This window comes from Bombus bifarius, unplaced genomic scaffold (genome assembly GCF_011952205.1).
Source record: "Bombus bifarius isolate JDL3187 unplaced genomic scaffold, Bbif_JDL3187 scf7180000008046, whole genome shotgun sequence".
Taxonomy (NCBI): Eukaryota; Metazoa; Arthropoda; class Insecta; order Hymenoptera; family Apidae; genus Bombus; species Bombus bifarius.
In genome coordinates, this window is record NW_022884412.1 from 106,688 (window position 1) to 123,091 (window position 16,404).

At 31.4% G+C, this 16,404-nt stretch overlaps 3 protein-coding genes and 1 long non-coding RNA gene across 7 annotated transcripts; 1 reads left to right on the forward strand and 3 right to left on the reverse strand.

The window, feature by feature from the left end:
- Positions 1 to 286: 286 nt before the first annotated feature.
- Positions 287 to 4,273, reverse strand: LOC117207731 (putative sodium-coupled neutral amino acid transporter 10). Of its 4 annotated transcripts, none has more exons than XM_033448206.1 (7): positions 4,050 to 4,273; positions 3,348 to 3,436; positions 2,998 to 3,268; positions 2,794 to 2,930; positions 2,491 to 2,718; positions 2,202 to 2,409; positions 287 to 2,079 (listed from the first exon to the last, which is right to left on the reverse strand). In XM_033448206.1, the coding sequence occupies exons 3-7, from the start codon at positions 3,251 to 3,253 to the stop codon at positions 569 to 571; spliced, it is 2,340 nt and encodes a 779-aa protein (XP_033304097.1). In that variant the 5' UTR covers positions 3,254 to 3,268; positions 3,348 to 3,436; positions 4,050 to 4,273; the 3' UTR covers positions 287 to 568. The 4 variants fall into 4 exon arrangements, with proteins under 4 accessions (XP_033304097.1, XP_033304096.1, XP_033304095.1 ...); XM_033448205.1 differs by having other exon boundaries at positions 3,348 to 3,520; XM_033448204.1 differs by having other exon boundaries at positions 3,348 to 3,520; positions 3,780 to 4,273.
- A 1,567-nt stretch (positions 4,274 to 5,840) lies between these two features.
- Positions 5,841 to 9,227, reverse strand: LOC117207768 (histone deacetylase HDAC1). The gene is made up of 9 exons (XM_033448319.1): positions 9,179 to 9,227; positions 8,098 to 8,210; positions 7,803 to 7,920; positions 7,276 to 7,649; positions 7,048 to 7,195; positions 6,686 to 6,971; positions 6,371 to 6,599; positions 6,150 to 6,240; positions 5,841 to 6,068 (listed from the first exon to the last, which is right to left on the reverse strand). The coding sequence occupies exons 1-9, from the start codon at positions 9,225 to 9,227 to the stop codon at positions 5,998 to 6,000; spliced, it is 1,479 nt and encodes a 492-aa protein (XP_033304210.1). The 3' UTR covers positions 5,841 to 5,997.
- Positions 9,228 to 9,885: 658 nt separating this feature from the next.
- LOC117207780 (F-box only protein 32) lies at positions 9,886 to 16,374 on the reverse strand. Its single transcript, XM_033448341.1, has 7 exons — positions 15,940 to 16,374; positions 13,459 to 13,505; positions 13,205 to 13,254; positions 12,603 to 12,789; positions 12,350 to 12,525; positions 12,033 to 12,283; positions 9,886 to 11,900 (listed from the first exon to the last, which is right to left on the reverse strand). The coding sequence occupies exons 1-7, from the start codon at positions 16,059 to 16,061 to the stop codon at positions 11,702 to 11,704; spliced, it is 1,032 nt and encodes a 343-aa protein (XP_033304232.1). The 5' UTR covers positions 16,062 to 16,374; the 3' UTR covers positions 9,886 to 11,701.
- Positions 14,962 to 15,620, forward strand: LOC117207785. Its single transcript, XR_004487591.1, has 2 exons — positions 14,962 to 15,180; positions 15,331 to 15,620. It is a non-coding gene; the product is annotated as an uncharacterized LOC117207785 (long non-coding RNA).
- Positions 16,375 to 16,404: the final 30 nt, after the last annotated feature.

The following is a 16,404-nucleotide window of genomic DNA, read 5'->3' on the forward strand; positions in this document are numbered from 1 at the left end:
TGAGTGCTGATAGTGTAGCCGTTCGGCACAAGAGCCCCTTACTCTTAGTGTCCATTTTTTAGTAAAATTTCGCCCATATAAGCATTGACGATCTCCTTACCCATTTTTAATAATAGCTCTGATAATAGATTATTATCAACTCACCGAAACGATAGCTTGATATACAAATCAACAAGTTATGATAGAAATTATAAATATCAAAATTACATACAACAAAAAACTTCAATATTTACAATATTTCTAGCAATGGAAGTAATTAATGTTAATATAAGTGGAAAATATCATGTGATTCAATGTAAAAATATATTTATAATTTCAATTATTCACTGATTACATAGGAGAATAATGATATGTACAATAATATGCAATGTGGCTATATAATATAAATAACATTTAGCAATATTGAAATTATCCGTTTCATCTGTTTTGGATATGTACTTTATGAATAGAACAAAATGGAACAATAACAAAGTAAGATTGTACTAACTGCTAATTAGCATTAAAAAAATTAAATTCTGCTGCATATTTTATATCTAATCGAATTATATCTAATCAGGTCTCCAAAAATTTAGATATTATAATCTTCACCGATATTCACGAATTTTAAATCCCTCTGTTTCAATTTAACATATTCTCCTCTTATGGGAATGTTCGAATCGATTGAAACTGCGTTTCCAAATCCTTGTTCTGACAAATATATATTAGTTTTAATCAATGATGTTTTAGCTGTATCATTTTCGGAAGAATTCTGGTTTGTTTTGTTCTTTAATTCATTTATTAAATTTCCCTCAACTTTTTCATTTCCTTTAAAACATTCTTCGCGATTATCCTTAGTGGTGAAATTTTTTATTAGATATTCAGATTCATTTGAGATATCACTTGTGACTTTGGTATTAGTTTTTTCTATTCTTATATTAATTTCTCGCTTTTCACGTTCATGATTCTCTAAAATATCTCTACGAATTAGTTGAACGGTTCCCTCGGACTTATGTTCTTCTAACGAATTCTCTACATTTGTTTGATTTCGCATTTTTAATGCGATTGGTAAGGAATATTGATACTGTAAATTTTCTAACTTTACATTTGACTTTCCTTGTAAATTAGAAATTATATTGCTAAAATTATTTTTATTATAGTCAGTTTCACTATTGTTTAGTCTTAAGTCATCAGTGGAAATAGATCTTTGTAATACTCGTTTTGTCAAAGCATTCAAGATAGGTCCTTTAAGTAATTTTTTTGAATTATTAGGACTCACTCCTACTTCCTTAAGCTTTTTATTATTTAACTTGTTGTCAAATAGCATTTGGTATGTATCCAATTGAATATTTTGCCTTTTATTCATGTTTTCATTGTTAGAAAGAGCTGACTTAAAAGTTTTATTATTGATATTTTCCCTTTGGTTTTTGGAGGATTCATTTTCGTTACTATTACTTATGATTGTAGAATTCATTTTTGCTTGTATGACAGATTTTCCACTAAGAACCTTTAAATCATTTTTGCCTTTTTTATATTCCTCTGTATCTGTTTGCTTCTGCCTCTCAATTTCTTGTTTTTGTTCTTTAAGATCTTTTAATATTTCTTTCTGCTCTTCCACCATTTGCAGTTGTTCTTGTTTGTGTTTTTCTAAGGTTTTTCTAAGTTTTTCATGTCTTTCTGCAACTAACATGTTGGCAGCCTCTGCGTAAGCAGCTAGTTCTGAATCTTCTTTTTTAATTGCATCAGAATTTATAAGACTATAGTGTTTTCTTTTATCTATAAAACTTTCTTTCTTCTTCATGAGATTAATTTCTTCCTTATCTTCAGTGGCAACTTTTGTTGTTATTATAATATCATTTTTTACTAAATTGTTTGATTCTTTATGAAAATCTGTATCTACCCTTTTTATTTGATCAACTATTTTTTTAATAACTGGAGCAAAAGTAACTAATATATTGTCAATAGACTTTTGTGTTTCTACTATTGACTTTTCTGTAATAACAATACGTTCAACTGGTATTGGCGGTTCTTGTCGCATATCATTTGCTTGCAGATTTAAAGAATTCTCAGGAACACTTAAGTCTGATAACTGACTCATTTCCTCTGAAAATTATGAATGTAATTATTATCACAATATTATTGCTACTACTATCATCACTGCCATTACTATTGTTACTGATATCACTATATATTTCAATTTTAAGCTAATAATAACTATATAGTACCCTTAATATTTGGAAGAACTTCAGGATTATTAGGAACATTTGCTATTGCATTAATATTATCCTTATTTAAGTTTAATGGTATATTATTTATTTGATTAGCAGGATTGTTTGTTGGTGTTAATATCTTTATATTAGTAGATTCTTCTAACGCATACAAATTTGCATATGTGCTCAGAATCATAATACAGATACCAACAAACATGATTACCTAGAAATGCATCGACAAGGAAATATTAAAGAGAAATAATTAGAAAATAATATAATTTTTGTATTTGCTTAATCATCTCACTTGAGCTAATAATCTCTCATTAGTATGTTTGCTACTAATGGATATGAAGAATATTGCTGGAAATATCAAGCAAATCATTACACCAATGGTAGATCCTACTAAACCAAGAACAAATTCAATATTTGGTATTAGAATGCCAGTTATCAGAGAAACAGTTACAATTATGATAGTAAGACATCTAAATCTTGTTTCTGGCAAATAATTTATAGAGGGTTCATGAGCATACACCTGTAAGAAGTTATATATGAAATATTTAAATTTATTATCTCATTATTATAATATACTGCTATAATTAATACAAACCCTGCGAAATAAAAGAGAGTTTAGACTTGCACGGCATGGAAATATGACTAGAGGAAAACTAAATGCAATTGAAAACACAAATCCCATTTTAATCATTTCAGATGACAAACTGGGTTCAAAGCTCATTAATATATTGCCTGTAAATTTAATAATGGATAAGTAAGATATATGAAGAAAGGATGTTTAATTTAAAACAACAAATACCTGTAAATGGCTGTGTGCAAAATGCAATATAACCAAAGAATCCAACACAAAGATATACAATAGTACATATATTTAATGCACCTCGTACAACTTCGTTCATTTTCTCTAAAGATACATTTGGTATAGTTTCATAGATTTCAAATAGTTGGGTTTGACAAAATAAAGCCATAGAAAAGATAGGTATGCATTGAAGTATACCAGATGGTCTCCAATAATATACATGTTCATACCAATCTCCAGCAAAAATATGCTGCATAGATTCTGTTATTATCTATGAAAAAGATAAAAAATGTAATGAATTAACATTGAATTGTTTTTATAACAAATAATATCAATTGCAAATTATTCACCTTTAATACAAGACAAAGATAAAAGATAATGGTAGCAGTACAAAGAGTAGACAAACTGTCAATATTCCTAAGCAATCCCAAGGGTAAAACTATGAAAATGCTTGTTGTTATAAGTAAACTAGTCCTAATATCCTCTGGTTTCTTATCTATCACTTTTCTCACAATTTGTGGTCCTAAATCACCCATAATAACAAAGAAAGCAATACATGTTCCCACAAGAAAACCAATGATAAATAATTCCACTAAAAATTTGCCCATATGACCAAACGCATGGAAAGCCAAAAGTTCAAAATTTCGTCTTCTAGACATCACAGCTGATTTAATAAGAAAATGACAAGCAAGTCTAGACAAAGTACTACTCAATATCAAGACTACAATAGCTAAAACAATACCGCATTGCTTGAAACAAAATGGCATTGCAAGAACGCTTACTCCAATGATGCTGTTTGCAAGAGTCATAACATGTGGCATTTGAGAAATCATTTTGGTGGTTTTTATATTTTTTTAGTAAACCTACGCAGTTTCTATATCCTTAGTCGTCAGAATCTATGTTTTGTCTAGCATTAAACTTTTCTTTTTCAAATCAATATTTTCAGCAAATAGAAATGTTATAATATTTAATGGATACTCAAAGACTCTATAATGCGTATAAATAATAATTATTCACGCATTCTTTTCAAATGCTTTTAAAATATAAAATACCCTGATTATGAGGTTAGATTTATCATTCCGTTAACCAGCAATATATAACCAACAGTATTATATGTAAAACAAATAATGTAATTTATTATCATGTTGGACGTATCAAAATCGTGATACGAAGGTCACGCTTTTGATAAAACACAATTTTTTATAGTGACAGTTGGAAAATACCACCGAGCGTTCTGTTGACCACTCAAAACTACCACCATTTTGACTCGACAAGTTCTATCAAGCATGCTCTATTAATCTGTGTTTATCACACGGAAAAGTAATTTCAGCAATACGCACAATAGATTTCTTTATTTTTTATTATAAATATTTAAAAACATTTGGTATTTGTATTCTGATATAGTATATAGCATATAACTTTATACATATATACTTATATTATACTTGATCTATTTTAATTAATCAACTTAGATGTACGCAAATATTATATCGAATTTATCTTTGTGTTGTAAATAATTAATTACAGTAAAGGTATATGTTTAATTACAATAAAAGTATATGTTTAATTACAATAAAAGTATATGTTTAATTACAATTAGATAAATCGATTTATTTCTTTTTCAATTATTTATTTGACACCATGCAACTAGTCGAATCTAATCCATTTTTGCAAGAATTTTCGACTCGCACAGAAGTTCATTTTATGTATAAAAAATTAATGCATTTATCGTGCAAATGTGAAATTAATAAGGTTGAAAGATAATAATTTTAATATTTATATTAGAACGACGCTTTTCTTTTTTTTCTAACTTTTTTCTTTGAACGAGAATGCTTCTGCAGCCTCGACATTTAGACAGAAGTCGACTTAGTCACAAGTGTTTAATTTTTAGTATTATCTCTTCTTAGTTTAAGATTCTACAATTCTGCTCCAATTCAGTGTGTTCATTGACTGTTCTATTCTTTTCATACTTTCTTTTTTGCTGACTTTAATTTTTCACATATAAAATAAAATATTTTACATATCAAAAGGAATATCATTATGTCATTATTATATGTATAGTATTGCATGTAGGACATTGTTTAAATCGGATTTGTATGTACAAGAGAGAATAGGAAGTAAAAAATTTGTTAGTCCATAATACTAGCCCGTTGTATACAATCTCATTCCCTTTCAATTATAAAAATCGCACACTAAATTATTTAATGATGATCATGTTGTGAGCAATGGATAAGAAGACAAAGAAACGTATTCATCCAAAACATATTATGGTGATTTGTATACTTTTAAACTTTCGATTTATCGAAATGTGTCAATTACAAAAATTAGATATCTTGATAAGCTGCCTATATCTTCTGATCTTAGTGAAAATTTTAACTTTTATAAAAAATTTAATCTTCTTTGTACATTTAAGATATCCATTTGTCTTATTTGACTAGTCACATGTATTGATTCTAACAGTAAGTGAACATGACGGCTTTAATCAGATCATAAGACTGACCGATTACTCAAGATATCATTCATCGCACGATTTAAAATATATTTCAAGGAGTGATTGCTTAATGGCTTATAACTTTGAGAATTTCGGCTAATGTTTATAAATTTAATGAGATAACTGAAATTACTGAGGGTCTATCATGTCAATTGTATGCTCGTAGATGTACATAAGTGATAATAATGTCTCTTGCCTCGAATTTAATAAAGATATATGTATGTGTGTGTGTATGTATGTATATATATATGTGCGTTTTTATATATATATATACATATATGTACATGTATATAGGATATATGTATATATATATATTCCTATTGAAGTATTTGTATGGTTTTGAATCAAAGAATAAAAGAAATCATATTGTTTACAATGGTATGTCCAGTTCGAGACAACAGACATCTATTATGCACTACATGTTTGTTCACTTAATTTATCTATACTGATTTATGATTAATTTAAATAAGATCTTTTTTCAATTTCTTTTTGGAAACAAATACCATTTATCAGGGATTCGATCCACCATCTTTCTTCGTTTCCTCATTTGTAACATTCGTTTTCTCATCTTTCTCATTTTCTATAAAATATTTTTTTTTATTATGATAAAAGTAAAAACAAAAGTACATTAAAAATATACAAAGATATTAAAATTACATACCTTTTGGTTCTGATTTTATGTCTTCTTCTTTTTTTAGATCACTTTCTATACCTTCTTGTCCTTTTTCTAGACGTGGTCGTTTTCTGGAACTCTATTAAATAGAAAGAATTTGTGACTTAAATACAAAAATATTTAACACAAATGAAACATTACCCCTGCGAGGTGAAACGAAAATGTGAAATAATAAAATATCTATATTTATGAATAATAATGGATGTTACCTTAAATGACCTATTATCTCTTCGCCCCCCTTCACCTTCATCCTCACTGTCGCTATATTCATTTTCGTGTTGTATTCTTTTATCTAAATCTCGTTGTGGTAATCTTTCGTCTGGATTTACCTTTTCCTCAGCCTCTGAATCTTCAATGACTGCACCATCTTCTGGAATTGGTTGAACCTGCACACCTGGGGCATGCGGCAACATTCTTAAATTTTCAAACAGTCTGGTTCTGTAAAAAATATAGAATATGTGGAATTAACTACAATAAAAAAAGGAAAAGAAGCGGTTAATTATTATCCTTGAGATAAAACATACTTAATCTTTTCAAGATATTCAGGAGTATTTTGATTTGCCATGTTTGAAGGACTAATGTGCAGCTTAAAATCAGGACCAAAATATTCAAAGTAATCATTATAGGGTAACTCATTTGCAATTTCAGAACCAAGAGCAACCGAAGTTTCATATGTCCAACATCTAGATACATTTCTAATTGTATATCCACCACCACCAACCATTAAGAAGGGTAGATTATATTTTTTTACAAATTCAACACATTTCCCATGACCCCTCACTGTTAAATTGAAACAGCCTAACCGATCTCCTACAAATAACATGTATCAATTTAATTTTTATTTTATTTCCTTCATTTTATTTTACTAAATGATATTTATGTATACCAGTTAATGAATCAGCACCACATTGTAGGACCACAGCAGAAGGCTGGAAAGTTTCCATCACTTTAGAAATAATAGGTACAAATATTGACTCATAGCTTTCGTCATCCATACCGTCTCTTAGTGGTATATTGACTGCATAATACTTTCCCTGTGAAAACAAGGTTTCAAGTTAATATAAAATTTAAAAATAGAAACATATCAAACGTATACTGTTAACAAAGTTTTTACCTTTCCAGCACCAATATCACGCAGATCACCAGTACCAGGAAAATATTCACCATATTTATGAAAAGAAACCGTCATAACTCTATCGGTGGTATAAAAAGCTTCTTCTACACCATCTCCATGATGAACATCAATATCAATATATAGTACTCTTTGATGATATTTGAGCAATTCCAGTATTCCTAATACAATGTCATTTACATAACAAAATCCAGATGCTTCACTTTTTTTGGCATGATGCAAACCACCACCCCAATTTATGCAAATTTCTGAGGCCTGTTTGTTAAGTTTCACAGCAGCAGCAACAGAACCTCCAGCTGATAATTGACAAAATTCATATAAACCATCAAAGACAGGGCAATCTTCTCCTACATTAACTAAAGGAAAAAGGAAATACTAAATGTAATCACAATTATCAAACATATATATTTATATATACATAACATATATATATATATATATGTTATATATATAACATACATATACACATATATTCATTGAATGTATAAATATTAGATCTATAATCTTACATCGTTGCATTTGTTTGTTATACTCTGACATGTTATCAGGTCTTATTGATCTCAAAAACCTAATATAGTCATCGCTATGAAATTTTGTCATTTCATCTGCTGTAGCTTTATGTGGACGCTAAACAAAAGAAAGAGAATAAAATTAAAGAAATAGAAAAGAAATGGTAATGAAAATATTTATTTTAAATATCCATGCAACATAATATTTGTATTTTTGTACATTTTTATAAATTAGCAAACATATAAATACTAAAAATTATAAACAGAAGAATATCATTCAATGAATAATTCTTACATATATTTCCATCTTCCTATAAAGACCATAATTCAAAAGTAAATTATGTGTCATCCTTATACGATGTGGCTTCATAGGATGTCCTTGTCCATAATAATAATTTCCAATATCACCTAAAATATAATTTATTTCTTTATTTATTTTATTGTTTGATATAAGTTTTAGGAAAAGAATTATGTTAAATATTTGCAACAATTTTATTAACTTAAAATAGTTTTGATTTTACATGTGCATACATACATATCGTTTCCTCTGGTACAGGCGACCGAGGTACGCTTGAGAATTTTTCGCATAATTTGCACGGAAAAGGTATTACCGTTTACCTACTCGACTCAAACTGTATTATCTTCTTCAAATTTAGTAAAAGTATTAAGCAGGTCTATAATTTTATACGATTGCAAAAGTGCTAATATTTTTTTGAAATATTCTTAAATTATAACCTTCAATTAATCTGTTTCTTTGGAAAATTAATATTCTCACTTAAAAAATATTAATAATAATATGTGAAATAAATATAGAGAATATAACCAATATATAGATATAAAAGATAATTATGATATTAGTAATATTTATAATTCCTATCCTCTTATATTGGCTATATATTATTAAAATTTAATGACTGTTATTGAATTGAAACGTTAATATTAGAAAATAATTAAAAAATAATTTAGAAAGAGAAAAAGAAAAAAATATATATATATAATATGACACGAAAGTATATTATCAAATGATAATTGAATGATTGTACGGATCGTGAAAAGCGGACGCTCTTTCTTGGTTGGAGTAAGGTAACATGGAGTAATAGCTATGAATCTTTCGCCTTAACGCGTCTGAAACTGTGCAGGCAATCGTAGGAAAGATAACAAAAGGCGAACATTGTATAAGAAATACGTTTTCTCAATGATTAAATAAATATATTAAAATGAAAAGCGTGTTAGAAAAGGTAAATAAATGTGAAATAAATGCATGATAGACGATACAAGCGCGGATAGCACAAACACATTTTGACAATCTTTCTATGCATGTACGATATTTTCGCGGGATACTAAGTATATCAACATTTTTTAACTTTTTTACTCACTATCATAGTAGTAGCAGACACGCTTCTTGGTATGTGGCAACGTCGTCATCTTGACCGATTTTTTCTCCTTAATTGTAAAATACCTGATATGAATTAAACGTAAAGCGCGGAGCGTGACGATACCCACCGACAGGACGAGCGTCACTAAACTTCTGAACTACGCGTGCGCAATATTCTGTAGTTAGCTTTGTTGTATAGGTGGCGTTTTCATCGAAAAATGAACTTAACCATAAAACGAATGAAGTTGAGAATAGATACATTGTGGTTTAAATTATTCTAGAATTATTAAAACTCAGTTCACTAAATGACTAAGTTTATATACTTACACTTCTACCAATATAGCAAAAATGAAAAATCGCCACTGCGTATATATGCATATGTAAATAAGATTCATATGTTTGTCTATATATAAGTATAACATGTGTAAACTTAAGTGTCGTATATTGAAATGCAAGCAATTATATGTATAACTCTAGGATTTCTTTATTTTATTGTAGGAAAAAAGAGCAGCATCACGAAGTAGATTATAATTACTTTTCTTACAATTTACTTATATAATTAATAAAATAAATTTAAGAAGAAATGAAATATCAAATTTTTTATCTATATTTATAATTAAATATATTTTATATGTATACGTAGTTGTTATATGTATGAACGTACATATATATGTACATTCGTATATAAACAAATTTAACACATATATATACAGAAATAAATTTTTTATTTTGGAGCATCTGGCACAACATTGCTTTACATCCTTTACGTAAAAAAAATGTTGTGTCGGTATAAAAAAAGTTACAGAAATCGATAAAGAAAATTTTTAAAGTTATAACAACAATTTGCTAAAATATCGGATTGATAAGCACAGCTTTCGTGCTGTATTTTTAGTATTCTTACTTGTCAAACAATGTATACATATTTTATGATACAACTACTTCGGGAAGATATACATACATACATTGATTGATTGTAATGCAATTGTATTAAGTAAAGAGAAGTAACATATCAAAAAAAGAAATTAATTGTGTATATAGTACTTAAGGGAACTGTACCAAGAAATGCATTGATAGGGATAAATGCAGCAGTATTGATTTTGGCAGTATGGATTTCAGCATTCCAAATGAATCGCTTAATCAATTTTAATATCTATATAGTCGTGAAACGCTTAAACATTCAGCAATACTACAGTTAAATGAACATGTGTGTAATAAATGCATACTAATTGTAACTAATGGAAATATTGTTTGTATTCGTTACAACTAGCATATAGACCCCTTCTCCTTTCTTCAAGAGGGAAAAAAGTATCAATTCAAGATAAATTTACAACGTATTTCTATTATTATATTTCATTTTAAGAATAAAACCTATTATATTAAAGCAACCCATATAAAAGAAATGTTCGCAGAAAGTAACAAATGTAAAGATTAATATTTTCCACTGAAAGTTAGCGTCAAGGGATGACATTATGTATAAAATAATTTGACATTTCTTTATTCTACGATGGTTATAACGATTGTGATGACGATGATGCTGATATACAAAACAAAAAAGGCTATATAAAATATGTAAGTGTACAAAATAGACGCAAAATTGGTAATAAGTAATATTACAAAAGTAATTAAAAAATAAATATTGATTTAAATGGATGAGAGAAATATCGATAAAACTATCGGGAACTGTAACGTATTTAACTTCGTTGTAATAAACAATACCGTTCCAAAATAAATTTCACACATACATATATCATAAATACGTTCTCAATAAGTAACGTTTGAATAAGTATGTAGTACCATCGCTGATAATTATGTGTCTTTCACAGAAATTTTGCAATAAGATCAATGTTCGTTACATTTAATCAACGTAATTTATGTAAAGACGCTTCGATGGATAAACATAAAATATTCGTTCACTTAAAATAAAGTTGACACAAAATTTTTATTTTGCTTCAACTTTTCTTTAAAAGTCGAATGAAAAAGTTTTTTCCATTTTGAGAAGGGTAGTGAGTGTCATATTGTTGTACGATTACAAGTAGATAAAGAACGAACACACACAGCTAATTCTACGATTCACGATACACACGAATTTGTGCCATGTTATTACACTTTGTTCATTTTGTTTGGCGTCGGAAAAATCGAAAAGCATATGATAACATTCGTTAGGTAACGATATGAGATATCAAAGAGAGAACGAGATGGTCACGATATTTTCTCTTTCTTCTTTTTATTATTATTATTATTGTTATTATGTCGATGTCTTTGAAAGAACTGATCGAAGTAAGTTGGAGCGATCGAGATTGAAAGGAGTCGAAAATTTAGGAGTTGGTGATCGGAGGATTTAAGCAACGCATTTCCGAACGCATTCATCGGGAACAAGACAAGGCGAAAACAAGAAAACGAAGGGCATCGAAGGTTGTTACGCAATGCGCGTATACCTTTCTGATCGTTTATTCCTTTGCCAAAGAAGGCTAGAAAAATAGATGCGTAGATCCCTTGTTTCCTCTTCTCTATCTGCCTGTTTGTTTCATAGGGAAAAGAATTTGAGAAAGGTCTGCGGAGGAATCGGAACATGAAGAGATGCTCGATCGACATCCGCTAGTTTCTCCTGAAAGGCTGGATCCTGATCGGCGATACAGGGATGTCCGAGTGACCGCCAAAACAGGCAGCGGCAATTGCGGCACAACTGTATTATCTCTGCATATTCTTCTCGCAGACCAAACGACCTATAAGTCACATAATAAGTCCATTGATTTTGCGAACAACAAGACATAGGTGGTAACGGATTAAGCATAAGAATACCAAATGAATATTTGTATTATTTAAGAAATGTAATAGTATCTATATGTACGATGTACCTTCGTGCGATAGTAAAAATAGTCTTCCAGTCTTTTCCAGGATTATGCTGTCTAGTGGAGGCTATTTGTTGAGGCGTGAAGTGATACTGGGCAAGCTCCCGCCAGATTCTCTGTTCCTGTGCTAGAACAGCTAGATGTTCGCAAGCTTCCGAGGACGCTTCTATGTCTCGTGGATCACTGAGTCGAAGGAGAACCTCCCGGCGGCATTCCGCTGGCAAATCCGACCATTGCGGCTGCTGTTCCTCGTCCGGCTAAAAAACAGCAATAATGATCAAACGAACGTCTCGTCTCTCTTTACCCTAGTTACGCTTTTCTACCTGAGTTATAGTGATGGACGAAGCAATTTGCAATATTCGTTCTAGAGCGGCTTTGTGTTTCTCCCATAAAACTACAGAACCCAAAGGTCTACCGCCCCAACAACAACCCGCGCTGAAAGCCCGAACTCTTTCGATCAACCGACGAAGTTTTCCGGTTTGTTGCTGCGACAACGATACTGCCGAACATATCGTAAGAACAGAGGTATAAGAGAGTTAATATGATCGCGATCAATTTAGTAGCTTAAATCTTTACCTTCCAATGCGACTTCTTCCAACATATTGAAGAGAACTCGTTGAGCGCATCCACTAAGACCGCCCATCCTGTGACTGACCAGAAGATCCAAAAGTTGCACAATGTAATTAAAACGTCGGCAATCGTGCACCGCTGATAAAAAGTCCAAGCTTTTCAGCGCATCGCTTAAACCGTTGAAACCAGCGATCTACGAATTTAAATAGAACGCACAGTCGCAATCGTTTCTTTTTCCTTCGTTTAATCTTATTTAAATGTGCGCGTACCCTAGCCCATGCTCGCGATTCAACCCTAACAATATACCGTTTGGAATCGAATGGAAGAAGAGTACAATCGTTCTTCTTTTACTTTCCCGTTATTTTCGTTTCGTTGCTACCTTTATCCTTTTATTTTTTTTCTTTCATTTCATATCTCTTCTCTCTTATTCTTTTTCTCTTCCTCTTTCTTTTTCTTCTTCTCTTCTCCTTTCTCTTTTTCTTTCCTTTCCTTCCTTTTCCTCTTTTCCTTCGATTCTTTCTTTCTTAACCTTAACGACCAAATCCCATTTCTCTCCTCTTTCACGAGGCTAAGGTTAAATATAAGCATGGATGGAACAAGTCACTCACCTCACGAGTGCATTTCAGCGTGATGCGGCAATGCGGCTGGACGGCGTTTTCTAAAATTACGTGAAAAAGAAGAATTAACCGAAGAAAGATTCAAAGGACGATCATATACTTTGCCTTTCAATCGACAATCGAGTAACGTTTTACTTTCAGCCGTTTTTGATAGCGCATGAAACACGCTAAAAAAAGGGAATATGTACATATTGAAAAGGTACGAATCGACAGTTTCGATAGCTTTTACAAAATATTCTGCTCACCTTTCTTTTTATCCTTCTCCTTTTTGTCGAGCACATCCTTATCGCCGCTGCGAAAAAAACGAACCATTAATATAATTCTGCTCCTTACACTAAAATTACTCGACAATTCGTAAACGCGATTCTCACGAATTCAATATATGTATATTGAGTATATATACTTATGTATTCATGTCACGTAAGCACAAACGCATAACAAGTTTGTAACGATCTGTCGTTTTACAGATGTAAAAGATACGTGTTAAAATACCGTTTATCATTTAAATATCTTTTAAATTCGTTCAATATTAGCCACTGAGAAAAAAATAAGAAAAATGCGAAATTAACGGATACACTTATCAGACTTCTGTGGAAATATGCGACTTTCTCTTCAAAATCTATTTCATTAATTTCTTTCTCGTGTCTTTTTTCCACTTGGTTCATTTTTCAAGTCAAAACGCAACGTGCTTTTCCAAACGTTATGAATATACAAATTATCTATACATAATGATCATCGCAAAATGAAAATCGGTAAAAACAATTTATATTGTTCCCAGGGCGAACAACTTCTTACCCAAACTATCGCCTAGTGTGAAAGATACTATTGAAACTCAAGCAAGAAATTTTCTTTTAAAGATTCGTAATATAAATACATAGGTCCTTATCTTGAAACGAGCGAGATTGGTGAAATGATCCAGTTGTCGATTCGCGACGAACATGATCATCGAGGGAGACCTTGCGGTAATGTGCTTACGCGTCGCGGGGAGAGAAACCCCGCGCCAATAATCCGTAACATTATATAACTGTTGGTAATGCTCCATTCGCGCGTGAAACGAATCGCGTAGTAACTAAGTACTACGCCTGTATACAATAAATATTACTTGTGCTGTTGCTTGTTGCACATTGCACATTGTACAAGAATATCTAAAGTTTCGAATCTCACCATTCTGTCTAGACACATACTCAGGTACATTTATGCGTTCGCGATCTTTACGTAGCTGTTCCAATGCTTTCTAAAAATCCACGCCTTAATACATGGCCTATTATCGTATAAACGAACTGTTATGCTTCACTAGGTATATGCTAATGAAAAATACTTGTTAAAAAGTATTGCACTGTCGCGAATTGAATGTATCAGAACAACATGGTGATAAAGAAGATTTACAGAATTGATACAGGTCGTATTAGCTAGGTTATAACCTACTTCAAACACATGCATGAACGACAACACGATTTTCTCTCTGCTATTTCGGGAATTTTCTTATCCAAGGATAAGATAACTACTTAAATACTGGCTCAACGTTCGACAAATTTCGTAAAGCAAATAATAGTTTTTCTGCTATGCTTTACACTGGACTGCATAAAACTTCATCAAGGCAACGTCTTTGATAACGAACATGTTTTATGGCAGAAAACCAAGATTTTATACGAAAAAAGAGAATTATTTTCTTTTTTTGTGAAGCGCGCGAAAGCGTGACTATGCACGATGCAGCTTTCTCTCTCTCTTTCTCTCTCTTTGTTGTACGCTTTGCCATAAGCTTTCACGGTCTCGCGACACCGACTTAGTTCCAGTATGAACGCGAGACGCGTCCAAGTCCAAACTCATCGTATCGTACGAAGTATATACGTACATACGGCAAGCAAAGAGGGAAGACGTTCAGAGCGTGCACTATGCACTACAACGGTTAGGCACACACACGTACACACGCACGCGCATTTCTGCGTATGCAATATAGTGAATAAGGAGTAAGGAATACATATTATTAAGTAGAAAATTCAATCCTTTATTATTGTAAAAAATGAACAAGACATAATAAAAAGATACGCTCGAAATTATATATATATTATAAAGTATTTTTTTCTTTTTCTTATGCAAAGAAAATCGTGCTGTTTTAGAATGAACCAAGAATGCATGAAGAACAACATGGATAGGCTATTTTTGGGCTTCTGTTTATACCGATATAAAATGAATAAGACAAGATAGAAACTTCTCTAACAAATCAAGGAAGGGTACTTATGAAACATTGAATTAATGGAAATCGCGATAAAAATGTGATACGCAGGTCGAAAACGATATGTATTAAACAGGAATCAATCGTATCATAAACTAATGTTTAAAAGTTAAGAATTGTAACTCCATAACTAAAAAAGCGCGTGCGATAACTAGTATTCAGTATAATATATAAGCATTTCTTAAAAAATGGAAAAATTCTATTTTCACGTGGTATCTCTTTCTCTTATTTATTAATTCCATTCATATTAACTTAATTTTGGTGGCTATTTAGCGATAGACACACAGCTACTAGTGTATGTCAAGTTTGCAAGAGTAAACAAACTGAGAACTGTCATTCGATCGATGTAACAGCTGTGAGACAGATGGAAGATTCGGATAGAAACGATTGGTTGTGTTTCTTCGGTATTATTTGCAAAGAAAAAATACATTCTCAGCGAGAATGAAAAAAAAACAAAAGGGAAAGGATAAGAATCAGTGATGGCAGTACTCACCGAAGTAAAAGAGAAAGTGTTTTATTGTTGGCGCATTCGAGGATTTTCTTCTTTTCCCAACCTTCGACAGTTTTTACCCATTCTTCGCCAGGACTGCGCCAATCCTTCGATATGAATGGCATCGTTCGCAAGATATATAATTGTGCGAGATGCTTGCTCTGCTTACGTGTGCAAACCACGAGCGATCCTTCGACTAACGATCAAATATATTAAGGAACGCACCTCACTGGACCACGGACGCTCAATGTTTGCTCACAAGACAGTTCGGTCTGCTCGGTTTACTTCGCGGCTGCGATCGACCGCGCATGGCTTTGTTTTACTGACGTCACTTTGGTATCAGCTGTGCAACTGACATGACAAACCAGTGCACTCTGAACAACTCTGAACCACACGTTCGGCCATTTTAAAATGTATATGTTACGCATGCGCAATTTTGTCTTGAAGAAGTTTGACATTCACGCGTTA